The sequence below is a fragment of the Triturus cristatus genome, chromosome 12 (assembly GCF_964204655.1).
Source record: "Triturus cristatus chromosome 12, aTriCri1.1, whole genome shotgun sequence".
NCBI classification, from domain to species: domain Eukaryota; kingdom Metazoa; phylum Chordata; class Amphibia; order Caudata; family Salamandridae; genus Triturus; species Triturus cristatus.
This window is the reverse complement of record NC_140595.1, coordinates 82291790-82318784: the sequence shown is the minus strand read 5'-3', so window position 1 is coordinate 82318784 and position 26995 is coordinate 82291790. Positions and strand designations below refer to the sequence as shown.

Genomic DNA, 26995 nt, shown 5'->3' with positions numbered 1-26995 from the left:
GAATGTACGCCTGCACATGAGACCATTCCAGGAATGGCTACAACAGCAATGGTCACAAGCAAACGGAAGTTGGGAGGATCTAGTGGTTGTTACGCACGCAGTGCAGGAGGAGATAACTTGGTGGAACAGAGACAACATAACAACAGGGAGAAGCCTGACACCACCAATCCCAACAGTGACCATTACCACGGACGCATCGCAGAAGGGATGGGGAGCGCACATGGACAACCTCAGAGTGAGGGGTCTATGGGCTCCAGCAGATGCGGTCCGCCATATCAACTACCTCGAGTTGAAAACAATCCTGCTAGCCCTGAAGGCATTCCAGAGACACCTGTTCAACCAGAGGGTGTTGGTCCAAACAGACAACACCACGGCGATGTTCTACATCAACAAACAAGGGGGGACACAGTCGTTCCCACTCTCATCCCTAGCTCAGGAGATTTGGAGATGGGCCATACCTCTCAGGATAGATCTACTGGCAATTCACCTACCGGGGAAGGACAATGTGGAGGCAGACTGGCTAAGCAGGCAGACCTCAGCATCACACGAGTGGGAGCTCAATGGCCAGGAAACGGAGAAACTCTTCCGGAGATGGGGGACTCCCACAATAGACCTATTTGCAACACGCCACAATGCAAAATGCCAAAGCTTCGCGTCCAGGCAACCAGATCAGCAATCCAAGGGAAATGCCCTATGGATAAGCTGGTCGAGGACATTTGCCTACGCCTTTCCACCGATACCCCTGTTGCACAGAGTGCTCGACAAGTGCAGAACCAGCAACATGACTCTGATCCTGGTGGCTCCGCAGTGGGCGAGGCGGACATGGTTCTCACAAATTCAAGAAATGGCACAAGGCAACCCATACAGGTTCGAGAGGAGGAAGGACCTGCTCTCAATGCAAAACGGAGAGGTCCTGCACCCAGAGCCAGAGACCCTCAACCTGGCGGCATGGCTCCTGAAGACCTAGAGTTCGCACACCTAAGATTGCCGCCGAGCACGATGCGAGTGCTACGGGAGGCGAGGAAACCAACTACACGAAAATGCTACAGCGCAAAATGGAAGAGGTTCACTGTGTGGTGCCGGAAAAAGGGCCTGCAAAACAGAATGACAAGAGACTCAACAGTACTGAGGTACCTCACACACCTTCTAAAGAGTAACCTCTGCTCGAGCTCACTAAGGGTACACCTAGCGGCAATCGTGGCCTACACCAGAGGTGAAAAAGGTGGAAGTTTCTTCAGCTCGCAGGTGGTGAGGAGATTCATGGAAGGAGCCAAAAGGATGGCCCCCCCGAAAAGGTTGCCGCCGCCGGCATGGAATATGAATGTGGTCCTGACGGAGCTCATGAAGGCACCGTTTGAACCCATTCACAAGGCCACACTGCAGATGTTGACTATGAAAACGGCCTTTCTGGTGGCCATAACCTCACTACGCAGGGTGAGCGAGCTTCAAGCACTAACGCTGCAGGAACCCTACATTCAGATTCACAAGGATAGAATAGTCCTGAGAACGGACCCACACATCATGCCCAAGGTGGTGTCGGCGTTCCACATGAATCAGAGTATTCAGATACCAAGTTTCTTCCAAAACCCGACTTCAAACGCAGAAAAGGCCCTGCACACCCTCGACGCAAGAAGAGCGGTGATGCACTACATTGAGAGAACCAAGGAACTCAGGAAGTCGAAACAGCTGTTTGTGTCCTTTGCTACTAGCTTCATGGGTAGGCCAGTGACTAAGGGCACCATCGCAAGGTGGATTGCCCTCACTATTCAATTCTGCCACAAACAGGCTGGACAGGAGCTAGCGGAGGGGCCGCAGGCTCACTCCACAAGGAAGAAAGGGGCCACGGTGGCCTTCCTGGCGAACACGCCCATCCAGGACATATGCCTCGCGGCAACTTGGGCATCTGTGCACACGTTCACGAAACACTACTGCGTGGACATTCAGATGAACAAGGAAGCACAGGTTGGACAGAAGGTGCTTCAGCACATTTTCAACGACCAACGCTCATCTACCACCCAGCCGCCACAGAATTAGGAAAACCGCTACAAAGTCTATGCACAGCATAGTGAATCCAGAAAGATTCACGCTGCAAAACGAATAGTTTCTTACCTGTCGGTGTAGTTTTGCAGCTTGAAGATCTTTCTGGATTCACTAGCGAACCCACCCACCTCTGCCAGGAAGATGAGGCTGGAGGAAGAGGGGGTAAAATGGAAAAGATCAAAGAAATGAAAACATACAGAAAAATGGACAAGAAGGATTAATCAATCGCCTAGGGTTAAAAAAAAAAAAAAAAAAAAAAGGAAAGGAAAAAAGAACCCGAAGATGGCGCCCCAAAGGTGGGACTTCCGCAGGAAGCACGACGACGTCACGGGAGGTGCACCAAATGGTGGACATCGACGCCCACCTGGGCTACAAAAAAAAAAAACAAAGAAAAGACTACGAATCCGGACCCAACCACAAGATCGCGGAATAATGCACAGCATAGTGAATCCAGAAAGATCTTCAAGCTGCAAAACTACACCGACAGGTAAGAAACTATTCGTTACTCGCTGTACGATTTGCGTCGGGCTCGGATCGCACCGCTGGCCACCAATGTTAGAAGGGCGACCTCCGGGGAGTCAGATGGTGTCGGACTGACCACCCCGAGAGGCACCGTTCCGTAAGGATGCAGCCGAGCGCCACTGAGAGGCCTCCTGGGCGAGGTCCTTCACCTAGGATCGTACAGCCAAGTAATCCCCTCCCACCACAAAGGGACACAACCAGGGTATCAATGTTCACAAGTCGTTTATCAGAATTTAAGAGTAGGTCTCCGTAGGCAATATTTACAGGTGGATCAAGGGATCCAAAAGAGTCTCAGGGTTTGGTTAGGAACGGGGGTAGCGGGACAGTCTAAGTACCAGCCCGGGACGTAATCCGCAGGGTTCGAGGAGTCACTTCGGTGAGGTCGAGCCGCAACGAGGTCAGCAGGGCTCCGGTGGTTGCTTCAGCGAGGTCGAGCCGCGACTAGGTCAGCAGGGCTCCGATGTTCCGCGAGGGTCTTCTTCTCAGCAAGGGGGAGCTGCGACGCAGTCAGCAGGGCTCGAGTTCTCAGCTCCAGGCAATGAGTCTTTCTCCGTAGGGTCAGCCGCGATCCGATCAGCAGGTTTCTGGACTCCAGGATACAACTGCCGTCCTGGTTGTGGGCTGCCCCAGATATATGGCTGGAGCCCTTTGATGTCTGGACCCTCGCACCTGGGGGGCCGGAGGGGCCAGGATGAGAGAGTCCAGACACCCAGCGGCGGGGTGGAGACATCGCCCAGGGAGGCCGGAGGGCGTTCGGGCCCAGGTGTCGGGGGCCGGCGGGAGGCCCCATCGAAACTACCCTCCTCCGGGATCTGTTGAGTGGTCACTCGACCCCCTTGGGTCGGGTCTTGGCGCCTTGGTGTTGGGGCTTCGCAGGGACCGAGGCCCGGGCGGGCCGCGTCGCGAAGGCTGGTGCGGGGAGCGGGATACAAGCTCGGGGGGGCCCCGAAGGGTTGGGGTTGTCCCCGTTTGGTCTGGTAGGAGGGTTCGGGACCACGCCACGAGGCCGGGTCCAACACAGTACCACAAGCTACACTATAGGTACCTTCTTGGCAAGCCAAACAGCAAAGGATTCTTGCCACATCATTCTTTCAAGACTCCTGCTGCTCTGCAGCACAGTTCTCTCCTAAACAGTCTTACGGTCTACCTGCTGCCCTGTCTGCAAGCAGGATTACATTAAAGGCTCTGGGTTGTTCTCTGTACAGACCTTTCCATACTTAATAATATTACTCACATTAAAACTAAGTGTCAGAAAATACAAGAGGTTCTTCACAGCTAGAAAATGGCTGATTTCCCAACTGCAGCATTGTTTTAACCGCATTCGGTAAGAATGTTTCACGCATTATGAAATTTAAGGAATATTGTTGCAATTTTAACATGTATTATTTAATAACATTTGTGTATAGACTCTACATTATTGCTGTCGGTAGTTAAACTAGAGTCCTAATTGACAGTGTACTTCTGAGGAAGTGTTCAACTTAAGTTTTAAAACCTTTATAAGGTGGTTTAATCCTCCGCTTGGCTCACAAGCGCATTCTTCAACCTCCTCTTGCACCTCGACGGAATTCTCTACTGTCCTCTGCTCACGGTTCAGCTGTTGCTTGTTGGCTTCCAACAGTTCCTTTGGCAAAGGTTCTGCCGGATGCAGAATTCTGTTTCTCGAAGAATGCTGCAACACATTCTAGAAACCCATGCCCATCCCCAGCTCCCATCATAGTAATTTATCCTGCTAATTGCTTCCTCTGTTCCAGTTGTTTTAATTTTCCAGTCAAGACAATTAAAACTTGTGTATGTACCAGAAAAAGTAAAAGTTCAAGACTTCAAGCAGTGAGCATAGTGGAAACGCTTCCCCATATCTTCTATGTGTGACTCCAGAGGCTAGAAAATGCATGCTTGTCTGCATTTGAAAATTTGCACCAATCTTAAATCTCTTTCCTATAGTTGGTCGTGGTAGGGTAGAGGAGTGATTAATTGAGCCATAGGTCCTGATTTCTTAACTAATTTTTGCTGCTTATGTGCTGGTGCTTCGGTTACCTTATTTGTCAACTTGGCAGCACCTAGAACCTGAGTAACCCCTTCCATTAAGTACATTGAGTTACAGTTTGGAAGTTCAAGGTTGCCACAGTTGGGTAAGTGTTCTGATCTCAGTGGTGTAGACCTTGAAGGTGGCATTGAGAACTCAAGACCTTATATTTACTTTTTTCCCCCTCAGAATGGGAGGCATCCCTGCCCGGAGTTCAAGAGGGGAGAGATTGCTTTTATACATCGGCGTCATTGATGTTCTACAGGCTTACAGGTAAGACCCCCTAATCATAGAGTAATCATTTATCTCTGATGAAAGACTGTCCAAACAGTGTGTCTTGTAAAGACTGGGATAGACAGAACTAAAGCAGCTATAATGATAGGCATGGATAAAAGTGAGGGATCAGTCGTGTATGTATGTGTGTGGTTGAGAGACACAGTCACCCACGTACAGCACCAGCTGAAATTTTGATTGAGCCAACTGAGCCTTTCATCAGTCCAATATTCTACATGAAATACCATTACATTGGAATAAAAGCAACATTGTAATCGTAGCATGTGTTGGCTGCAGATGCACATGCTATGCATACTCTTGCCATTTTGTGTTGGGCCCGAGCTCTGCAAGTTGTTTTTCCTCAAGGTAACTTTGATAAGCGTAGTCTCTCCTCCCCCTCAAGCTATTGCGCATGTTCAACTGTTCCTTTGTTAGAAAGTTTTTACTGCCATAGGTCTCGGATGGACTGCGTTGGATTTGCTCATGCGGCCTATGGTACAGAAAAAACGTGACCTGAGATCCAGTAAACTACACCAACGTATCCTAGACGCCAGGAGACTTGCTACCCGGCGATCAAAACACATGCATGTCGAGAATGCCCGTCTCTGGGTGATGGAGACGAAGGACACCCTCTTTTGACGGTGCCCTCAGTGCGGGGCCAAATAAGCACTCTCCGACACACTTGAATTGTGTAATTTGTGCTTATCCTCACAGCACAAAGAAGACTAGTACACGGCCTGCACATTATTTAAGAACAAAAAGACGCTTTGGACCCGTAGGGATAGACTCCTGGCACACACCATGGAGCTAGCGGCCAGATGAGGAATTCTCACACCACAATGACTCAAAGCGTGATAAATGCTCTGGTAGGAGGCTGGATGGTCCTGCCAGCCCCCGCTATGTCGCTTCAGATTTGTCCTCTGGGGACGAACATGGTCCGATTTAGGTTGAGGGGCCCACATCGCCTATACTGATTCCAGTTTCTAGGCTGAAGACCAAGACAACGCCACTTACCGCGAGTACTGCTGACCTACGTGCAAAAAAGTTCTTGTATGCACAGCGGGAATGCGGTTGCAAAACATTCGCTGATTACCACCAATTTCAAATTGGCGGTGAGCCATTCACAAACAGAAAGGGGTGCCCCAATGGACCGATACCCCTTTGTGAAAGTGGGAGCCAACATTTTTTCAGAGCAGGCAGCAGTCCCACGGACCACTGCATTAAAAAATGAAAACAAAAACTTTTCATTTTTATATTTGAAATGCATCCCATTTTCCATTAAGGAAAATGGGCTGTATTACAAAAAAACTGTTTCATTTAAAAAGCATTCTCAGATATGGTGGTCTGCCGACCTCAGCAGGCAGCCATCCCTGTGAGTGTCAGCCATTGCCAATAGTTCGCAAATTGTGACCTGCTTCATGACTATTAATGAGACTGGTTCCTTTCGACCTGTTTGCGATTCCTAAACAGTGTCTGAGACATAGGTTTTGCGACTCGCAAATTGTGAGTTGCTAAAAATCGCAATTTGCAAGTCGCAAAACCCAATGGTCGTACGCGTGGCCCTGTATCCTCACTCCATGTATGGCAAGGGGAAAAAAACATTATCTAGCAAAGGAACCGTTGAACATTCGCAATACCTCGAGGGGAAGGAGCTCACAACACTCATCATAAAACTTCCTCGAGGAAAAACAACTTGTTGAGTTTTAGCCCAACACTAGATGGCAGAAGAATGTATAGCACATGAATCTGCAGCACTACACACTACGAATAGATGACTACATGGTAAGTAACATACTCCTTTTTTTTGCTGCCCTCTGAAACAATACAAATTCAACATGAAGCACTATATGAAAACTAAAATCGGTTGGGGACTTAGAAGGGACAACATGGAGGTACTTACAGTGAAGAAGGGTGGATCCATTGGTAGATTTTTGTGTATATACGCTCACATTTACTCAATATTATACCCAAAGTATTAGTTTTATAAGACTTTGTGGTTAGATCTGACTCGCTGGGAAGAAGTGACGTGCTCTGATTCTACATGGTATGTGCTAAAAAATGAGGTACAGTGGATTACATCCCACATAAATCAGATATATTCATTCTCTATGTTCATGCTTTAGGTTTATGAAGAAACTGGAACATTCCTGGAAGGCTCTGGTCCATGATGGGGTGAGTGGAGTGGAAAGCTTTCCTACACACACACACTATATTTTTTTCAACAGCAGTGCACATTTGTTGCCGGTGTGTTTGTTGGATCACAAATGTGCTACACATCAGACTGATATTAGCAGGTGTTTAGCAGTGACACATTATGTAGTTTGTGGTCCCAGTAATTTTACTTTAGGAATCCGCTTTACCCAAACCCACCATCACAGTCGGCGCATTACACACTCTTGAGTGCAGCCCCTGTAAACATGTCAGTTGTCTTAAACCAGTGATACTCAAAGTGCAGCCCTCTTGACCTTTACGTGTGCCCCCCTGGTGAACAGCAGCACTAGCTGCTGAGTGCTAATATTCAGAAAACAAAATGTTGAATAAACGAACAAGCATTTATTAAACTGCAAATAAATGCTTGCCTGTTTATTTAACATCTTTTTAGACCTCCTTACACCATCCCAGACCCCTTACCGCCACCCTGCTGGCATCAGAGCGGCCCTCTGTCACATCACAGACTGTACTTTGCGGCCCCCGAGCAAATGTTTGCGAGTACCCATGTCTTAAACGATCACAGAGGGAGCTGGCAGAGAAAAATACCCTTTCTGCAGACAGAATATGCCTTTATAGACTTTTTTTCAGACCGTTTCCAGAGCAGTGTGAGAGTAAACATGGAGATCCCCTACTCAGCTGCCAGATTCCTGCTGATGCTGAATAACACAGTATTTAAACACCTCAACGTTCAGAACGAATTTAGTGCCTATTAAGCTGGGCCTGTACAAACATACACTTTTACAGCTTCACTGGTGAGCAGCATAACGAGGCATCCTGCAATTAGAACAAGTGCCCCAAAATACGAGCACTTTTGGTGGGCGGTGTGAGACGCTGTTACTGCTATGATACATATAAGGAGTAACAATTTCACCTCCGGTGCTGCATGTGATCGAAGGCATAAGACAGCTCAAACGTTTCTCCGGAGTTGGGGCAGCGGGAGGGGGAGAGACGAGAAAAATGTAAAATGGAACGCGCCTATTGGTTGTTATTTGTGTCTAGGTATCTAAATGCTCAATAAAATGTATACATTTGAAACTTCTCTTGAGAATCTGTGTACCCTCCATAATGCTTCCAAAATATAAAAATACCCCAACTATGGGATGTGGTCATAGTTAATAAATAGATCCCAATTTTCCGTGCCAATGAACTGCGAGATTAAGAAAATCTACAGATATATAAAGGTATCTGCTGTCAATCCTTTTGGTTCTTGAGTAGCAGACCTTTTTGAATGGCAGGTATCCAGCTATTCATACTGCTTGGTCGGGTAGCTGGGCCAAGAGAAGGTGGGGAGGAGACAGATTGTTTTTCTTAAGGCTTATTGTTTTGGTACACTTCTGATTTGCCAAAACAAAATAACATGGAAGTTGGGTGTGGGAGGAGAGGAGAGGCAGCTGACCGTTTAACAAGGGTGAATAGTGTGGTCTTGTGGAAGAGAAAAGCTGGGTAATTGCATCCCTTGGGATACTTCTCTTTGGTGAAACCTTTTTCTTATTTGTAACCTTTCCTTCTCTAACTGTTTTTGTAGGACACTGTGTCTGTTCACAGGCCGGGATTCTATGCAGAACGGTTTCAAAAATTTATGTGCCACACTGTATTCAAGAAAATCCCCCGTAAGTAGAGTTGTGTTTCTCCAACACTTCGCCCGGCTTTTATTTCATTTCTAAGTGGGATGAAGTCGCTGGCTTTGTGCCTTGGTGCAAGCTCTGTTCCTAACACATGGTGCTCTTGTGCTTTCTGAAAACCTGTCTCGTAAAGCGTCTTCTTATGTGGTGGTTTCCTTCCTTCCTTACAGAAATTGTCTGCCTTGCCTTGTGATGCTTTTTGCTATCCCGCTTTTAAAGGATTTAAAAAATATATATATATTTTGAATACATGTTCTGTGTAGTTAGACCATTGTTAGTCTTTTCTTTAATTTGCCACGTGTCATGTTGGATCACATTTTGGGGATACGGTTTTGGACTGGTAGCTAGTTATAGTCCTGTATTTGTGATTCCAGAATGCACTTGTCTTATGGAAACAGAGCTGTATCTTCAGTGTAGGATGGGACGAGTCATGGTTTCCCAGAAACAATGTTAAAATTTGATTTTTAAAGGGTTGGCAGGTTTTGGCAGCATGTGCAATCTCCTTGGTCCTGAATTCCTATTGAGGAGTCACTATGGAAAATTCAGTTTTAAAAACAGAGCCCTGAAATATGTAAGACAAAAGTCTGAAACTTTGTGGGGTTGAGAGATCACTGTAGCACTTAGATACTTAGATCGCAAAATAGTTGTGGCATGTAATGTAACTTCTGTGGTAGGGAGAATCATTGAATTGACATTGGCAAAGATGGCGTAAGCTGAGAACTAGGAACATTAATTGGGAGATCTGGAAAGGGGGTGGGGGGCTGCTCCTGGAGGCCAAAGAACAGGGCAGTGTGTTGAGAAAAAGGCATCTGAAGTCATTCCGCCCCCAGGTTGAAGCATATGTGCCACCTGGTATGAGAATACGATACCCAGGCGAAGAAATAACATCAGTGTAGCCTAAAGGTGTAAAATATTTCTTTGGAAACAAACGTAGATCTTCAGGAGAAAAAACCAGCCTGGAGCTCTGTGGGGAAAGAAGGCAGAGCTCCAAGTTAGGAAAGTCACCGAGTTTGGGATCGGAATAATTGATTTGTTGGTGGAAAAAGATGCATCAAATTTCGAAATCTCCCCACTTTCGTGTGCCGGGAGGGTGGCGCTGTTGAAGATGGTGGCGTTGCCACGACTCCTCTATTTCTTTCGCACCCTACCCATATGGGTACCTGCGTCGTACTTCCAACGGCTCAGGGCAATGTCCACGGGCTTCATTTGGGGCTCCGGGAGAAGGCGGGTGGCCTTGACCACCCTGCGGCGGCCGAGAGCAGAAGGGGGTCTGGCAGTCCCGGACTTCGAGTGGTACTATCTGGCGGCCCAACTCCAGTGGCTTACACAGGCGGTTGCCAGGGAATACAGGGGCCCGGAGGGCCCACAGGGCAGGTTGATTCCGCGGCATGTGCTAGCCTTCATAGTCTTGCAGCAGAGGCTGGACCTTGCCCTGCTTACGATGGAGGAGCGTACACTCCGGCTGTGTTGGAACCGGTGCCAGAGGAGGGCGGCGATAACTCGCCCCTATGCCCCGGAGATTCCTTTGGGAATGTGTACGGCGTTCCCGCATGGAGGCGACTGGTCTGGGCTGGCTGTTTGGGAGGAGTTGGGCGTGCAGATGGTGGGCGACTTATTCCGGGAGGGGGTGCTGCTGCCTTTCCAGGAGTTGCAGGACTCCTATGGGCTCCCACGTGGGGACTTTTTACTTCACGCGGCCCTGGTAGCGAGCCTTCAGCGGCACTGGAATGCGGGGCTCTCGGAGCCACCGGTCGCTGCAGGTTGCCAATATGTAGTGATGGCGGCGGGGACGTCCAAGGCCATTACTTGTCTCTACCGCAGACTGTCGTCGGAAGGCCTACCGCCCCTTGCCGCCTTGAGGGGCAAGTGGGAATTGGACCTTGAGAAACCGATCCCCGAGACTACCTGGACCACGCTGGTGCGGCGGGCCTGGAAGGGAACGCGCAATGCCCGGTTCCAGTTGGTTCAATTTTTTACGTTGCACAGGGCATATTTGACGCCGGTTAAAATTTTGCAATATTTTGGGGGTGCGCACTCGCAATGCCCGCGGTGCGGAAGAGAGGGTGCTGATTTTCGCCACATGTTTTGGTCCTGCGTTCAGTTGGGTGATTATTGGGCAGAGGTTATGGATTGCCTAAATCAGGTGACGGACCGTGTTATTGATCCGGACCTGGGGGCCTGTTTACTGCTTTGGTTCCCACACACCCGCCGGACGAAGGTCACTAGCAAGTTTTATGACTTAGGATTGATAATGGCCAAGAGGGAACTGACTATGCACTGGAAGTCCAGGACGGGGCCTAGCTTCTTGCGGTGGAGGGCGGCCTTTGCGCGTTGGGCGGGGGCTGAGGGTGCGCTCCGGTTGCAATTAGCTCTTCGGAGGGATGACGAAAAGGCGCTGGTGACTGCCCGTGCGTGGGAGGCGCTGGTGGTGGAACTTCAGGGGCTGATGTCTAACAACGGGACAGAGGGGGACACATCTGGCGCGCAGGAGGAGGCGGTGAACGGGGAGTAGAAGGGGAGGAGTAGCGAGCACTGGAAACAAGGGTGTGGCTAGGCGCGAGGGAAAGCCATGGTTCTCTAGTGGAGGTTGGGCACCCATGTCTGATTTATGGCAGGGAGGGGGCACATCAGGAGCGAGGAGAAAGACAGGAGGCACACTGACATGGGGTGGGGAGGGAGGGGGGAGGGCCCGTATGGGCTGGAAGCTTATTCTCCCGGATATTGGCTGGTAACTCTGTATGTGCAATACATTCTTTGACCGGGGAGGAAGCGGGGTTTGTATTGAGTTGTTGCTATGAAAACAATAAAAAATGTTTCAACACAAATTTCGAAATCTTAGGTAAGGGGATGACAACATGTGGCATATGGTAAATGATTGCAGTAGTGCATTTAGGAGGTGGGGAGTCTAATGACTTATTCCGCTCACCACAAACACTACAGTGAGAATAGATTAGGTTGAGGTATAAACCAAGGGTATTCAGAGCTTCTGAGCAAGTGAAGAGATTCCAAGTTCTACTCGATGATAACATGTTGTGTGGCATGTAGTAGATACACAAGCAAGTCCCGGATCAAAAAAGAAACGTAAACTTGATTTGAGCATATTTAAAGATTTGCAGAATGCTTTCTTAGACTGAGATTTAAATTTAATGTTTTTTTTAAAAACACATAGTGCAAAAACCCAAGTTGTTTCTCATGGTTGGCCTACCAGTTGAGTTTTACTTAGATGGTGGTAGTCTAACTTAATAATTTTAAGTACGTGGCGTCTATGAAAGAGAAGGAACATTAAAGAATGACTGAATTAAGTAATTGTGGCTCTATATATGCAAGTGCTTTGTGGCTGTCTATACCAAGTATATAACCATTTGCAGTCATAACACTCAGTTTGTACTTGTGTGCATGCTTGTATATTTATTATCTCTTGCCTGGCATGTGTATAATATAAGCATGGGGTACTGTTTGTTCTGGGCCTGACATCTATCATAATTGTCCATGATCTTTTAAAGAAACACTCTAGGACACCATTTTTTTAGAGCCATTAGGTTTTGCTGTATTCATAACTGCAAATGCCACTCACTGCTAATTAATTGCCAGTTAAAGCGAGTGGATATTTAATCAGGTTTCTGACTTTGATGTACATTGTCCCCAAAGCATGTAGAAGAGGCAGAAGTGCCTCAGAAATATGTAAAGGGGTATTTTTGATTGCTGAAACTGGGATTACGGATGTACCTCTTACTGTTAGTGATGTCATTGACCAGGAAAACTACAGTGAAGCACAATGTAATTAAAACTACATTAAAATATTTGTAAAAGTGCTCATTGGACTTATTTCAAGTCCACATAGTTTTAGGCAAAGATTCCTTGTTGGTACATGGCATTCACATCTATCCTTTTCTTGTTTTGCCCCAACATGAAATTCCTTTTAATTTAGCGGTCTTTTCCCCTCCAAGATTTGCCTATGTCAGCCCTGAGCACCTTAACGATTTAAGAGTAGTTTCCCATAATGGGAAAGAGGCTGAGGCTAACAGACACAGTTGATTCTCTGTGGCTTTTGTTGTTTGTGTGGCTCGTAGTCTGATTAGAGTCTTTCTGTGTGGATGGTTATAGACCACCAAAGTGATGGCTTGCTTAGAGGTTTGGGATGATCCCTGTTTTAAAAAAAAAAAAAAAAGGGTTCTCCTCAGTAGGTGGAATGTAGGGTTTCCCAACAAAGGTTATGTAGACATGTTCAGTCAACACATATGGGACGCAGGAACAGGGAAGAATGCTGCATGTTTAGCAAGGCTCTTATTCACTTATTTGCTAACGATTGTTTTAGATTTTCCAAAGGCAAGGAAGAACAAAGTGGCTGGCCCCGGATCAACTGTGGTCTAAGACTTACTCCCGCTAAACCCCATAGGCTAACTACTACAGCGGCTGCCCTGCATGCACTGGATTACTTTATGTAGCATCAGTGGCTGTCTAAGTCGCATGACTTCCTCTGTCACATAATCCCCTACCTTGGAAGCCCCTTCGGATGCATGGCAGTGAGTGTTGGTTGGTGGAACAGGCTCATCTCATGAAGGGGCATGCCACATTTCACCTTTGTGTAGAAAACACTGAATCCAACTGGAGCATTTTACACTGCCATCTATTTTTTCTTCTTTCTTCATAAAGTCAAACCTTCTCCCTCTAAAAAGAGTCGGACTCTCCCGTGTGGTTCTCGGCGAGCAACTCAGACAGGGATTCCCAGCCAGCTGCCATTAAGTGGAGAAGCCAAGCTTCAAGTAGCCACAGACACAGACGTGGACCAAGGTCAGTGTTGGGGAGGGGCTAAAGCTGCAAGCAGACATTCAAAAAAGGACAAATGCAGATACATAGTGGTTGACCCCTTGTGTATCCTCAGAGTGATTGATCTGTGTCACTCTATAGAGCAGCTCAATCGTAGCCCCATAGATGTAGTGAGAGAAAAAGCCACAAAATCGCAACTACTCGTGACCTACAGCATTTATGGATGTTTGCGCTTGCAGCTATAAAACCTATTTCAAACGCCCTGCATTTTTTTCTTTTTTACATTTTGCAAACAAGGCATAGTTTCTTTTTTATTATTTTGTTCATCTGCCCACAATTTTAATTGTCTGAAATGAAACAAAAGGCAACTGGGGCTGTATCACCTGAATACTGCACCAGCATCCCCGTGGCCCTCATGACCGGGCAATGCATCATGTGATAATTTGTTAGACACAGCCACACAAGGATTATGATATTGTGGTTTTTTTTTGTTTTTTGTTTTTACAGTTTGTCAATACGACATCATTTTCCTTAAGCCTAATTGCTTCAAAATAGTTCATTTATGGGTAGCTAAACCAGTCTTTTGTGGCACAACATTTTGAAGCAATTTGGCCAAATCCAAATTTTTCACAGTATATTTAGGCTGTCTCTTGCTTCAACCAGCAGGGAACTGGTCCCTTCTCATTATTGACGGTGGGTGAGCACCAATGTTTTATCTATTTGCTAAAGGTTTGGGAAAGTATTTTATTCTACATTCCACAACAACTCAGTTTTTCTCATTTCCTTATTTCGCTGTAGAGTTACTTGTTGTACAGTTTGTCAGAACTTCTTATGACCTTCAATGAAGTCTCTGAAGAACATCATAAATGTAGAAAAAACAGTATTAATTTGGATTACAAATGTATCAAGGAGTTGTTTTTTATGGATAAAATATTGCCTAACACCAAAAGATAGACTCAAACGCTCACATATAATCATTTGCATTTTTGTTCTGGATGGAACACACACTCCTTTATAATAATTAAACTTTTTGTTCTGTAATTTAATATTGCTAACATTCGGCCATTATATTGTCTCATAACCCATCTAACTCCCCCCGGTTAGCCCTCACTTATTAATGTATATGCAAGGACCCAATGAATGGACCGAATGAGTCTGCTTACCTCCTCTTGCTCAAACTTTCAGGATATAAATTCAGTTTTGATCCTAATTTCCTTTGTTTTTTTCAAGTCAATTTTTCTCACCAGTCCGATCTCAGTGGGATTTCCTTTCAACTAAACCAGAGGCCTTATGTATAAAGGGAAGATAGTCACATTTTGGGTATTGGCTTGTTTGTACCATGTGTGGCTGTAGATACACGTACTCTGCATACACCTGCCATCTAGTGTTGGGCTCAGGTGTTGCAATTTGTCTTTTGTTTGCAGAAGTTTCTGCGAGTCATGACTCCACCATTGTTATGCTGCATACAGTCAAGGCTCCCGGACTATATACATTCAACATTAGTATTTTGTGGGTGCCCACAATAAGAACTTCGGTACTCCCGCCACCCCAATGGCTGAGAGAAGCATTTCATCTGTACCGGCTTTGGATTTTCTTTGTTGTTGACACCTAAAGGAAATCTCAAAACAAGACCAGGGCACTTGAACAGAGTCCCTCGACTGTCGTAGGCTCCATCTTGTCGTGAATGAGAGCTGCAAAGGGTGTTGGAACCTATGCCTTTTAAAAAGTGGCCTCGGTGTGATGCGAAATACCCCTGAACTGATGCATAGGGTTTGTGATCTGTGTTTTTCCACAGGTCCCAAGGACCCCGTGTACTTCCTGCTTAGGGTTTCGCTGTGAAAAAGACCCTTCGGCAGTGTAGAGATTGACATCTGGCGCACATAATAAATGCAGTGCCAATCCATAGACAGCCTGACATCTTTGGTGAGGTTAATTCCCCTAGTTGCCGAGAGAGAATCACAAGTGGCCGTCAAATTTAAATGCCTGAATGTGTGCCAGCCTAGCCCAGAGGTAATTCAATCTAACTCATCTGAGCCTGAAGAACTATACCAGAAAGATATTCCCTCCATGTCTACCACTTGGCCTTGAACTAAATTGATACCAAGCATCTGAAAGAGATACGTTAGTGATAGATTCCTTACCTTAGAATATCCCCAGACATCAGACTTGATGCGGAAAGTTTTCGTCAGTAGTACCCATGCGCGTCGGTAGGCATCGTCGTGCGGCTCCGCGAACGTCGCTGGCCTCGTAGTCGCCGAGATGACGTCGTCATAGCTACTTAGACGCGCCCAGGCTCGCTGACGTCAGTTCTTTCTTTTTCCGCGCCAGCAAGCGCAGATCCGAGAGAGAGAGCAGTACATATAGTTAATCTTTTAACTTGGTTTTTGAGACTTGTTTCTCTTGTTTTGTCGAGTACTCGACTCCTGGTGCAGTAGGGATGCCCGGGTTTAAGTCCTGTAGGGACTGCCGTCAGACCATGTCGGTGGCGGACCCGCATGACGTGTGTCTCTTCTGCTTGGGGCACGCCCATGACCCCTAGTCGTGCCCCGATTGTCGGGCCATGGCGCCGAAGGCTTTGCGGAAGCATTCCCGAAAGTTGTTGGCGGCCTGGCAATCGGCTCTGCACTGCTCAAGGTCCTGCTCCCGTGGGAGGTCAAGGGACAGGTCGCGGGCTGACACCATCGTTCGTCAGAATCTGGGACAGGTAAGTCCAGGCAGCCATAAGAAGTTGAAGCGACGTTGCTCTTCGTCTACCCCTCACCGGTCGCGGGATGCGCTGGAGTGGGCGGGTGGTCACTCCCCCACGGCTCCGGTGGAGCCTCCGTTGTTGCCTGCGGCCTACCCGCCTTTCCTGGGCCCGCACGTGACGTGGGAAGAAATACAGGTATTCCGGTCAGCCATGCTCCCTTTGTGTCCTACATCGGATCCCTCTGGAGTGCCTTGTGGACCCGTGGGATGGTTCTGCCCCCGTGCTGCTGCCTTTGGCCCCTGCCTATGCTGGCAAGGTACCCGGTGGCGCCGTCGGCTCCGGCCTCGCCAGCTCTGGCCTCGCTGCTGATGCCAGGCCAGACGGCGCCTCCGGCGTCTGGGCCGACACCGGACACGACGCTGTTGCCTACGGGGCCGGACTACGTAGACCCTGGATTGGTCTACTATCCTCTGATTCCAATTCCAGGTGATGAGTTTATTCCCTTTCCCCGGGCCCCTCGTCCTTACCGGCCTCCTACATGGCCGGTGGACGAAAGGGAGTACTGGGAGGGGTCTGAGGACCCTCGCGCAGCTCAGTGCGAGGATGAACTGGAGTGGGAAGGTGATATGGAAGGTCCAGGCGATCCTGATTTCTCTCCGCACCCTGGTACACTGTCCTCTGCTTCCGTAGCTACGGAGGAGGTTGGGACTGTTTCTGTGGTGTTGCGCAGGGCGGCTGAGGCTCTTGACCTCTAGCTCCCATCTGTGCCTATCCGGACCAATCTCCTGACCGAGATGCTGCAGCCAGTGACCTCCTCTGCGGAGCCGCTACTGCCCTTTAATGATGCGCTTACAGACATTCTGTTAAGCACCTGGACCAAGCCTAACGCAGGGGTTCCTGTGGATAAGAGTGTGGCGCGACGTCTTCGCCCGGCCCCCGGGCGACCCCAGTTTTCCCACGCAACACCCATCGCCTGAAAGTCTGGTTGTCCAGGCCTCTGCCTCTCAGAGTGCGTTCCCTTGCGCACCTCCGTTCAAGGAATCTAAAAAACTGGAGCAGTTTGGGAAAAAGATTTTCACCTCTGCCAGTTCCGGGTTGCGGGTGGTGAATACTGCATGCCTGTTGGGCCGCTATTCCCACTCTGTGTGGGACGCAGTCGCACAGGTTCTGCCTCAGTGTCCAGTGGAGGCTCGGGCGGTGCTCTCCCAAGCAATTACTGAAGGGAGAGATGCTGCGAAATTCACTATCCGTTGTGGTCTTGACACAGTCGACTCCCTCGGCAGGGCAATTTCCACAACGGTGGTGCTACGCCGTTATGTCTGGCTCGGAACTACTGGCTTCTCAGGGGATGTCCAGAACACTTTGTTGGACATGCCCTTTGATGGCACACGCCTCTTTAGTGACAAGGCGGATAGCACTTTGGAGCGCTTTAAGGACTCCCGGGCTATGGCCCAGTCCTTGGGTCTTGCCACCATGCGCGCTCACTTGGGGTCTGCTTTTCGCTCCTTTCGAGGTCCGGGTCGAGGCGCCCAAACGTGCTCCTTTCAGAGCCGCCGGCCTACGCAGCCGCAGTCTCAGCGCAGCCGGGGTCGGTGTGCCTGCCGAGGTGGGTCACGGGGCCAGCGGGCAAATCAGTCCACCACCACCCCTGCCGCCGCTGCCTCAAAACCTTCCTAGTCTGGTGTTTCAGGCCCACCAGACGTCAGTGGGCGGCAGGATTCGCTATCACCTCCCCCACTGACGCACCATCACTTCAGACAGGTGGGTTCTGCAGATAGTCTGACGGGGCTACTCCCTCCCCTTAGAGACTACCCCTCCAGTCATGCCGCCTCAGTACCATCGCATGTCGGGGGATCACTTGGCACTTCTCCAGCAGGAAGTTGCGGCCCTCTTGGCCAAGGAGACCATCGAGCGCGTTCCAACGTCAGAAGTAGGTCGTGGTGGTTGTTCCCTTTACTTCTTGATGCCAAAGAAGGACAAAGGCCTGCGTCCTATCTTAGACCTTCGGAACATCAATTGCTTCCTCTGGAAGGAAGTTCAAGATGCTCACGCTTGCTCAGGTCTTGTCTGCCCTAGACCCACAAGACTGGATGGTAGCGTTGGACTTGCAGGATGCTTATTTTCATATCCCCATCCTGCCGGTCCACCGGCGCTACCTGCGGTTCATGGTAAGCCACGAGCAGAGGGCCACACAAGGTAGTGGTGGATACAATGTCGCACTTCAAAAAACACCAGCAGACACTGGAATAATGTGATCAATTTAACATAGTCCTACTAGCAGCCAAAAGTATATTCGGTGCCACTCAGGGTGACATACCCTACTACCCAGAGTATCAGTAACACAAGACACAAAGTGACTTGTACAATGTATTAAAAAATGAGAACCCCGGCACTCCAATCATTTACACAAACAATTTTGTATATTAGTCTCTAAAACAAGAAAACAAAATGATGGTGAGAGATACCTACTATTACAGGAATCATCTAAGAGAGCAACAATTTGATCATTCATTGAAGTGATTTATTTACTAATGAATATCAAAAAACACAAGAATTGGCACTACATCAATTAAGACATTCACACATTGATTTTTCTATGATATGCTTAGAAATCCAGTCCTTGTTGTGTAGAACATCGAAAACAGACAACGCGCGTTTCGTCACCACCGTGACTTTCTCAAGCCTTAAATGATGCTCGAACGGGGGCCTGAAATTTTCATTGGCTCAATTATCCCATATAAAAGATAGCTCTTGGATCCATATTCGAAATTCTGATGACTACTTCTGGTCCTTTCTTCCTTGTTTAGTTTTTGACGCAGAAGCTTAGTCCTCCTGAAAATGTGTTAGTGTGTATGTACGTTCAAAGCAATAGATTATTTGTAAAGTTGTCTAGGGTTAATTTATATAAAAATAGAATCCAATCACTTGATATTGCAAAACAATCATACGGCAGAAAATGATTCTTAGTTGCGCTGTCAAGAAAAAATATATACATCCATTTCTAGAGTACTTTGATGAGACCATTCGGCAAATAACGTTTTCTGTCACGTTATTGAGAAAAGTAGAGTCCAGTACCCAGGGTGCTGTGATAAGACCCTGAAATGCTGCTCCATATGTTCACAGCAACCTGCTCTCTCTGTCCGTTCCACCGAGACGAGAGGCCACGAGCACTTTCAGTTCACCGTGCTCCCTTTCGGCCTTACCAGCGCCCCTCGGGTGTTCACGAAAGTGATGGCGGTGGTCGCAGCTCATCTGCGCAGATCAGGGGTTTCAGTCTTCCCCCTATCTCGACGACTAGCTGTTTAAGGCGGGCTTGCCCCAGGCAGTCGTCTCCCACCTCCATACTACGGCTGACCTCCTGCATACGCTGGGTAGTCTCATCCGATTCCCTCTCAGAAGCTCCTTTTCATCGGAGTGGTTTATCCTCCCGAACAGCGAGTCCGGGACATACGGACTATGATTCCGATCCTTCAGCCCTGGTCCTGGGTTTTGGTCAGGAAGACCCTGAGACTCCTGGGCCTCATGGCCTCCTGCATCCTGCTGATCAATCATGCCAGGTGGCATATGCGGACTCTGCAGTGGGACCTGAAGTTCCAATGGACGCAGCATTGGGGGAACCTGTCCAACTACGTCCAGATCTCGGAGGGCACTGCACAGGACTTGCAGTGGTGGCTCACGGACCAGCGTTGGGTCAGCTACAGATCCCTCTCCCTTCCCCAACCGGGGCACACAGTGGTGATGGATGCATCCCTCCTGGATGGGGCGGCCACATGGGCGAGGCAGAGATCAGAGGGCTCTGGTCTCCGGCAGAGTCCAAGCTCCATATCAACCTTTTGGAGCTCAGGGCGATCCTATTTGCACTGAAAGCATTCCTTCCCTCTGTCAAGGGGAGACTAGTGCAGGTGTTCACGGACAACACCACCGCCATGTGGTACTGCAACAAGCAAGGCGGGGTGGGGTCGTGGATCCTGTGTCAGGAGGCTCTGCGTCTCTGGACATGGCTGGAAAGTCCAGGCATTTCCTTGGTGGTTCAACACTTGGCAGGTTCTCTGAACGCCAGGGCGGACGAATTCGGCCGCAGGTGCATGTTGCATCATGAACGGCGTCTTCACTCGGACGTGGCGCAAGGTCTCTTTCAGCAGTGGGAAGAACCTTGGTTAGATCTATTCACCACCGAAGAGAACGCGCAATGTCAGCAGTTTTGCGCGTTGGAGTTTCCAAGGCGGCACTCGCTCAGAGACGCTTTTTGTTGCGAGTGGAGTTTCAGTCTGTTGTATGCCTTTCCGCCTATACCACTTCTACCCAGAGTGCTGAAGAAGATTAGACGCGACCGGGCGCAAGTCATTCTTGTGGCACCGGACTGGGCTTGAAGAGTTTGGTATCCCGAGCTACTCAGTATGAGTGTGGATCCCCCGATCCGACTGCCTCTTCGGGAGGATCTTCTGTGGCAGCAACAGGGGACGGTCCTCCACTCTAACCTGTCCAGCCCCCACCTTCTTGCTTGGAGATTGAGCAGCAACAGTTGATTCCATTTGACTTGCCTCCTGAGGTCTGAAATGTGATTCTGGCAGCCAGGCGTCCCTCAACTAAATCTGTGTACGCCTGTCGGTGGAACAAGTTTATGGCATGGTGCACAGCGAAAGCTGTGGATCCCCTTTCTGCCCCTCTTTCTGAGGTCCTATCCCTTTGGCCCAGCAGGGCTCTGCTTGGGGCACCATCAAGGGCGACCTTTCTGCTCTTTCAGCCTTTCTCAGGCTGCCTGATCAGCCCTCTCTTTTCAAGTGCCCTGTTGTCAATCGATTTCTCAAAGGCATTACTCACCTTTTCCCTCCTATTCCTTTTGTGATGGCCTCAATGGGACTTGAACCTGGTTCTCACATACTAAATGTGCTCTCCCTTTGAGCTTCTTATTAACTGTCCTTTCCTCATAACTGCAGTATTAACTTTGAAAACTTCCTGGTGGCCATCACCTCCGCTAGGCGTGTGAGTGAGCTCCAGGCTCTTTCATGTAAACCTCTTTTCCTGGCGATTCCTCAGGACAAGGTTGGGCTTTGACCATGTCCCTCCTTTCTGCCGTAAGTAGTCGCTGCCTTTCATCTCGGGCAAACTGTAACTCTGCCCACTTTCTTTCCACCTCCACACCCTTCAAGAGAGGAAGAGAGGCTCCACCGTCTGGACCCAAAACGTGCGCTTTCATTCTATCTCAACCGCACACAACAGTTCAAGGTGGATGACCAGCTCTTCGTTGGCTACGTGGGCGCCAAGAAAGGCCAAGCTGTGCACAAGCGGACTATCTCTCGATGGGTTGTCTTGTGCATTAAAGCCTGTTACTCTCTGGCTAAAAAGGAACCTCCGGTAGGGCTGCGCGCCCATTCTACCAGGGCCACAGCAGCTACTGCAGCATTAGGACGCGGTTTCCCTCTGCAAGATATGTCAGGCAGCCATGTGGGCCTCGCTGCATACTTTCACTAAACCCTATTGCCTTGACAGTCCAGTCCGGAGAGACGGCTTCTTTGGCCGGTCGATTCTCTGTGACTTTCTGGTGTGATTTCACTTTGCAGACCCTCCACCGGGATTGGTATTGCTTGGGTATGTATTCTAAGGTAAGGAATCTATCACTAACGTGTCTCTTTCAGATGCACAAGTTACTTACTTGTGTAACGATATATCTGTAAGAGACATTTGTTAGAGCTAGATTCCTTACCGCCCGCCCATCCTCCCCGTTCTGCGAACTGTTCTCTAGGGTTCAGGTCATCCCTTTCAGGGCCCGAGTTCTATTGCACCAGTAGTCGGTCTCTGGCATGGCTCTGCGTTCCTGGCGCGGAAAGTCGTGTACAGAACTGACTTCAGCGCGCGAATGGGCGCGTCTAAGTCGCTCCGATAACATCATCTCTGTGAATACGACGCCAGCGACGTACGCGGAGCCGCACGACGACGCCTACCGACGTGCAGGAGTACTGCTGACGAAAACTTTCTGGATCCAGTGTGACGCCTGGGGATATTCTAAGGTAAGGAATCTATCACTAACTAATGTCTCTTACAGATATATTGTTACACAAGTAAGTAACTTGTGCTTTTACGAGGGCAGGACAGAACCTATACAAATGTTAAATGTGCACCACCACTCCCAGTCCAGGAAGACGATCAGTATGCAGATATGTACCCAGTCACACCCAGACCTTCCTGTGTTGTAACAGTCTAGAAAGTATGCACAAAGTGTAGTTGTCACCCAACCCAGATGTGTATTGGAGTCAGGATGCAAGCCACAAAGAGTCATAAGCACAGAAATGCCCACTTTCTAAAAGTGGTATTTCCAAAATAGTAATGTAAAATGTAACCACACCCGTAAGTAGGATTTATCACTACCATTCTGATCAGGAATTACCACTTAAACGTATAGAAGGGATTTCCTAATGCTAGCCCATGAGAGGAGCATGCCTCACAGCAGTGAAAAACAAAATAGGCTATTTGTCACTACTAGCGCAAGCAAACCATAAAGATACATGTCCTCCCTTTTACTTACAAAGCACCCGTCCCATAATTGAGGCGTGACCTATGTGTAATAAAATCAAAGTTTCAAGTTTAGCAAGTAGTTTAAAATGCCAAGTCAAGGTGGCAGTAAACTGCACACACAGGCCCTGCAGTGGCAGGCCTGAGACCGGTTTGAAAGGCAACGTCTATGAGTGGCACAAGCAGTACTGTAGGCCCACTAATAGCATTTCATTTACAGGCCCTAGTTATATGGTATACCACTTTACACGGGACTTATAATTACATCAAATATTCCAAACCGGTGTAAACCAATCCTACCATGTGTAGGGGAAGAGCACATGCACTTTAGTGGTTGTAAAGTGCCCAGAGTCCTAACACCGACAAAACTTATGTCAGTAAAAAAGGGAGGAGAGAGGCAAAAGGTTTGGAGATAACACTACAAAAAGTGACAGATCCAACAGTGAAGGATTCAGAAAAACAAAAATATGGATGTAATGTTTGAACTAAGCTGAGCTCCTAGTAATTACCCTTGACCTTGTTGGGCCTCATCGGTGGAGTTCAGCTTCATTCTCCTAGAGCAGGCACTTTGCCCTTGTATTGGCATACCCATCAAATCTAGAGCGTCTCAATGAGAAAAAAAGAACTGGCTAGTGGAAAACTTGAAGTAATTTCACCCATTGGTAATTATTTGAAATGTATTCCAGTTGATTGTTTTTGCCCACTGTTTTTCTACAGGCAGACTAACTATATGTGAATCGGGCTTGGTCCTGATCCAATAGCAACAGTTTTTCCTAAACTGCTAGGCCAGATCTCCTCTTGAAAGTAATGACTTAATTTTGTGCCTCTCTCACTATTTTCTAAGGACTCTTGTTTCAAATTCTGTTGTAAGCAATATGGTATATGCATTAAATAGTTATAATGCGCTCCTGCCCACGAGATACACGTTTGGCTGTTCAGATGAACACTGCGGTGCTGCATTCTAAGTGAAATTTGAGGAATTTCCTTTAGCATAATTGCATGATATGCAAATTTGTCATTTTAAACAATATATTCAGGCAAAACGCATTTTCTCATTTACCAAAAGCCCCATGATCATCAGCTAGTTGCATACGTTTGTTCCAGGGCATTGGTGGGACATTTTTACCGCGAAAGGCATATAATTATGCAAAGTGGTGATGGTATACTTTCGGAAATTTAAAGTAATGCGAAATTCCTGAAAATTATGCTGGCATATTTTACATTTTGCCCTGGTCCAGTCCTAAGCAGAGTGGCATCAAAGTGTTTCCTATTATTCGTCTAGCCCCCCAACTGATAAGCAAGTGAGGTAATGATACTCTGACGCCCCAAGCACAAGTCAAGTTGCCTTCCAGTCTTCTGTTTGTCTTCCTTTACAAAACGTATCCATATTTACTGTAACTAAAACATAATTTTTCTAAACATTAATTGTTCCGCAATGTATTCAAATGTTAGGTTTTGTAAATTAATGTTCGAGGCATATGAGCTGTAGATCATATGCGTTAGCATAGATCGCCATCTGGTGTTGGGTCTGGATGTTTGCACTTTGTTTTTCTTCGACGAAGTCTTTGTAGTCACGAGGTAGGTGACTCCTCCTTTTGGTGATAGTGCACATGGGCATTGACTCCATCCTTCGATTGCTTTTTCCGCCATCGGGTTCAGATGCGTATTGCTGCGGTTCGGTATCGTTTTCAAACCCCTTCGACGCGCAATCATCTACCCTCGACGGTATTGTCTTTCGATCGCGGTTTCCCACTCGACGAGCATCGTAGAATTTGTAAAAACTTTGATCAGGAACTTCAAGGCAGGCCGTCGGGCCTACCTGTGTTGACCATGCCGGCAGTCGATGGAACGGATTCCATTTAAACCATGTCCCGGGTGTCGTGATAAATTCCCACGCACCGACCTGCACCAGGTCTGCAGCCTGTGCTTATCCCCGGAACCCGACAAGGAGGACTGCGAAGTGTGCAGATCGAAAAAGACTCTTCGTGACCGTCTGGCTCAATGCCACGAAATGCAAAGAGACAGCGGCTCCATACCGGACGTCTGTGGAGAAGATTCAGTCATTACCCGTACAGACGTAGAGGCTGAAGAAGAACCGGTCTCCGTCTCCGAAGCAGACTCCGATATGGAGGAAGACCTGAACATCACACCAGTTCAACGTATTGTATTGTGAGTACAAACCCCCATGTGACAACCTAACCCAAAAAGACTAAGGCACCGGCATCACCCCCGCGCTCGAGCTCGGGTCGACACCGCCAAAACGTTTCTAATGCCCCGCCCTCCGGCCCGGCTACGAACTAGAAGGACAAGCCTTCCTGCTCTGTTTCGAGCCGGCCCCCCCCTTCGGCACCGAAACATAAGCCGCCTCATGTGCCACATCCCTATATCGCCGGCACAAAAGACACCTTCGGCACCGAAGCCCTCGGAGCCGAAATCGTCCGTGCCAAAATCCTTGGCACCTAAAAGCTCGGAGCTGTCAACCTCCCCACCGAAACACTCCGAGCTGAAACTTCCCGCTCCAAATTCAGGTTTTAAACACACAAAAAGTAAGCATTCGGCGAACAAGGACCCTCCTATATCTTCCATGCCGAAACTCATTGTTAAGGACAAAGACACTCCTTCTAAAGAACTTCCATCCGAAGATACAGTTTTGGACCCAAAACAGAAAAGACTCCATATCGATCCCAAAACTGGACACCTTACAGCCACTCTTCCAAAAAAACGGAAGCTAAATCTCTGAGAGGACTGTCCTATCCCTCTCAAAAAGGACATGGGTACTAACCCTTCTCTCCCTTACATACCTCCTTCTCCTCCAGGATGATGATTATGGGGACGGGGATGAGGATCAGGACATTCCACAGGACACTGATCCATGGGAAGATTACAATAAAGACCCGGATCAGAATAATGATCCTGACCTGTATCTCTCCGGACCCTCCCCACCTGATGATAATATAGGCGTTGTACAGCTTATTAACAGGGCTGCTCAATACCACATTGTGGCGCTACACTCAGAACATATAGATGAGGATTTTCTTGTGGAGACATTCACAGAAATCCACTAATACTTTGCCCATGCTCAAGGGCATGATAAAACACGTGGACTAGGTTATTAAGGACCCAGTCAGAGCCAGAATATTGACCCCTAGAGTGGATAAAAAGTACAAGCCTGCTCCAACAGACCCTGTATATATTAGGGGACAGTTGCCCTTAGAGACTTTGGTCGTATCGAACGCCCCCAAAAGAGCTAATCCCCAAACTGCAGGCGACGCCCCTACTCCTGATAAGGAGTCTAAATTAATGGCTGCATCAGGCAAACAAGTGGCCTCACAGGCTGCTAACCATTGGCGAATCGCCAATGCTCCGGCCCTGTTAGCACGCTACCACAGAGCTCACTATGATGAATTAGAAAAACTCATCCAACACTTGCCTGATGAATACAAGACAAAGGCTAACGACCTCATTCAAGAAGGGAAGCTTATCACCAATACTTCCATACAATGCACACTGGATGCAGCAGACACAGCATCTCGTGCCATCAACACCAGCATACTACTACGCAGGCACGCTTGGCTTCGAATCTCTGGATTCAAGCAGGAGGTCCAATCCTCCATACTCAATCAGCCCTTTGATAAAGAGCATCTTTTTGGGCCAACAATAGACACTTTACTTGAAAAGATGAAAAGGGACACTGAAACTGCTAAGTCCATGGGGGCTTTACAATTGCCGTCTAGCAGGGGTTTCTTTTGCCGCTCCTTTTATAGAGGTGGCTCAAAAACAGTGTCGTCAGAGACTGACTTCCTCCTCTTATAAAAACAACCAATCTACCTCATCCAGAGGTTTTTTTCGAGGAAGCTACAGGGAACATAATAACTAGGGATGAGGCAGAGGTAATTCCACCCTCATTTCCCCTGCCAATAAACAGTGACTTCCCTCCACTAGCCCCCGATCATTTAACACCTGTTTGGGGGACGACTATCACAGTTCCTTCTTGTCCGGAATTCCATCACCACAGACAAGTGGGAATTACAAATTATCCAGTATGGTTATTGCCTGGAACTTGCATGTACCCCCCCAACTCTCCTTCTAAAAGAGTGTGCAGTGTCACCAGCACACTTCACACTCTTAAAACAAGAGGTTATCTTCCTGTTACAAAAACATGCAACAGAACCGATTGCATTACACCATCGGTGGAAGGGGGTATACTCCCTATACTTTTTAATTCAAAAAAGCGATGGCTCTCTCAGGCCTATATTAGACCTCAGGGAGCTAAACCTCTATATTCAGTCAAATCATTTCCACATGGTCACACTACAACAGGCGCTCCCACTGCCTCAG

General features: G+C 48.1%; 1 protein-coding gene across 3 annotated transcripts in view; it reads left to right on the top strand.

Moving 5' to 3' along the window:
• The window catches only part of PIP5K1A (phosphatidylinositol-4-phosphate 5-kinase type 1 alpha), a 195655-nt gene that overhangs the window by 129616 nt on the left and 39044 nt on the right, over nucleotides 1-26995 (top strand). For 2 of the 3 annotated variants that reach the window (XM_085639638.1, XM_085639639.1), the window contains exons 9-12: nucleotides 4775-4858; nucleotides 6982-7030; nucleotides 8595-8679; nucleotides 13345-13482. In XM_085639638.1, the coding sequence (XP_085495764.1) occupies nucleotides 4775-4858; nucleotides 6982-7030; nucleotides 8595-8679; nucleotides 13345-13482 (356 nt within the window). The remainder of the gene's footprint in view (nucleotides 1-4774; nucleotides 4859-6981; nucleotides 7031-8594; nucleotides 8680-13344; nucleotides 13483-26995) is intronic. The other variant, XM_085639640.1, reaches the window with a different exon arrangement.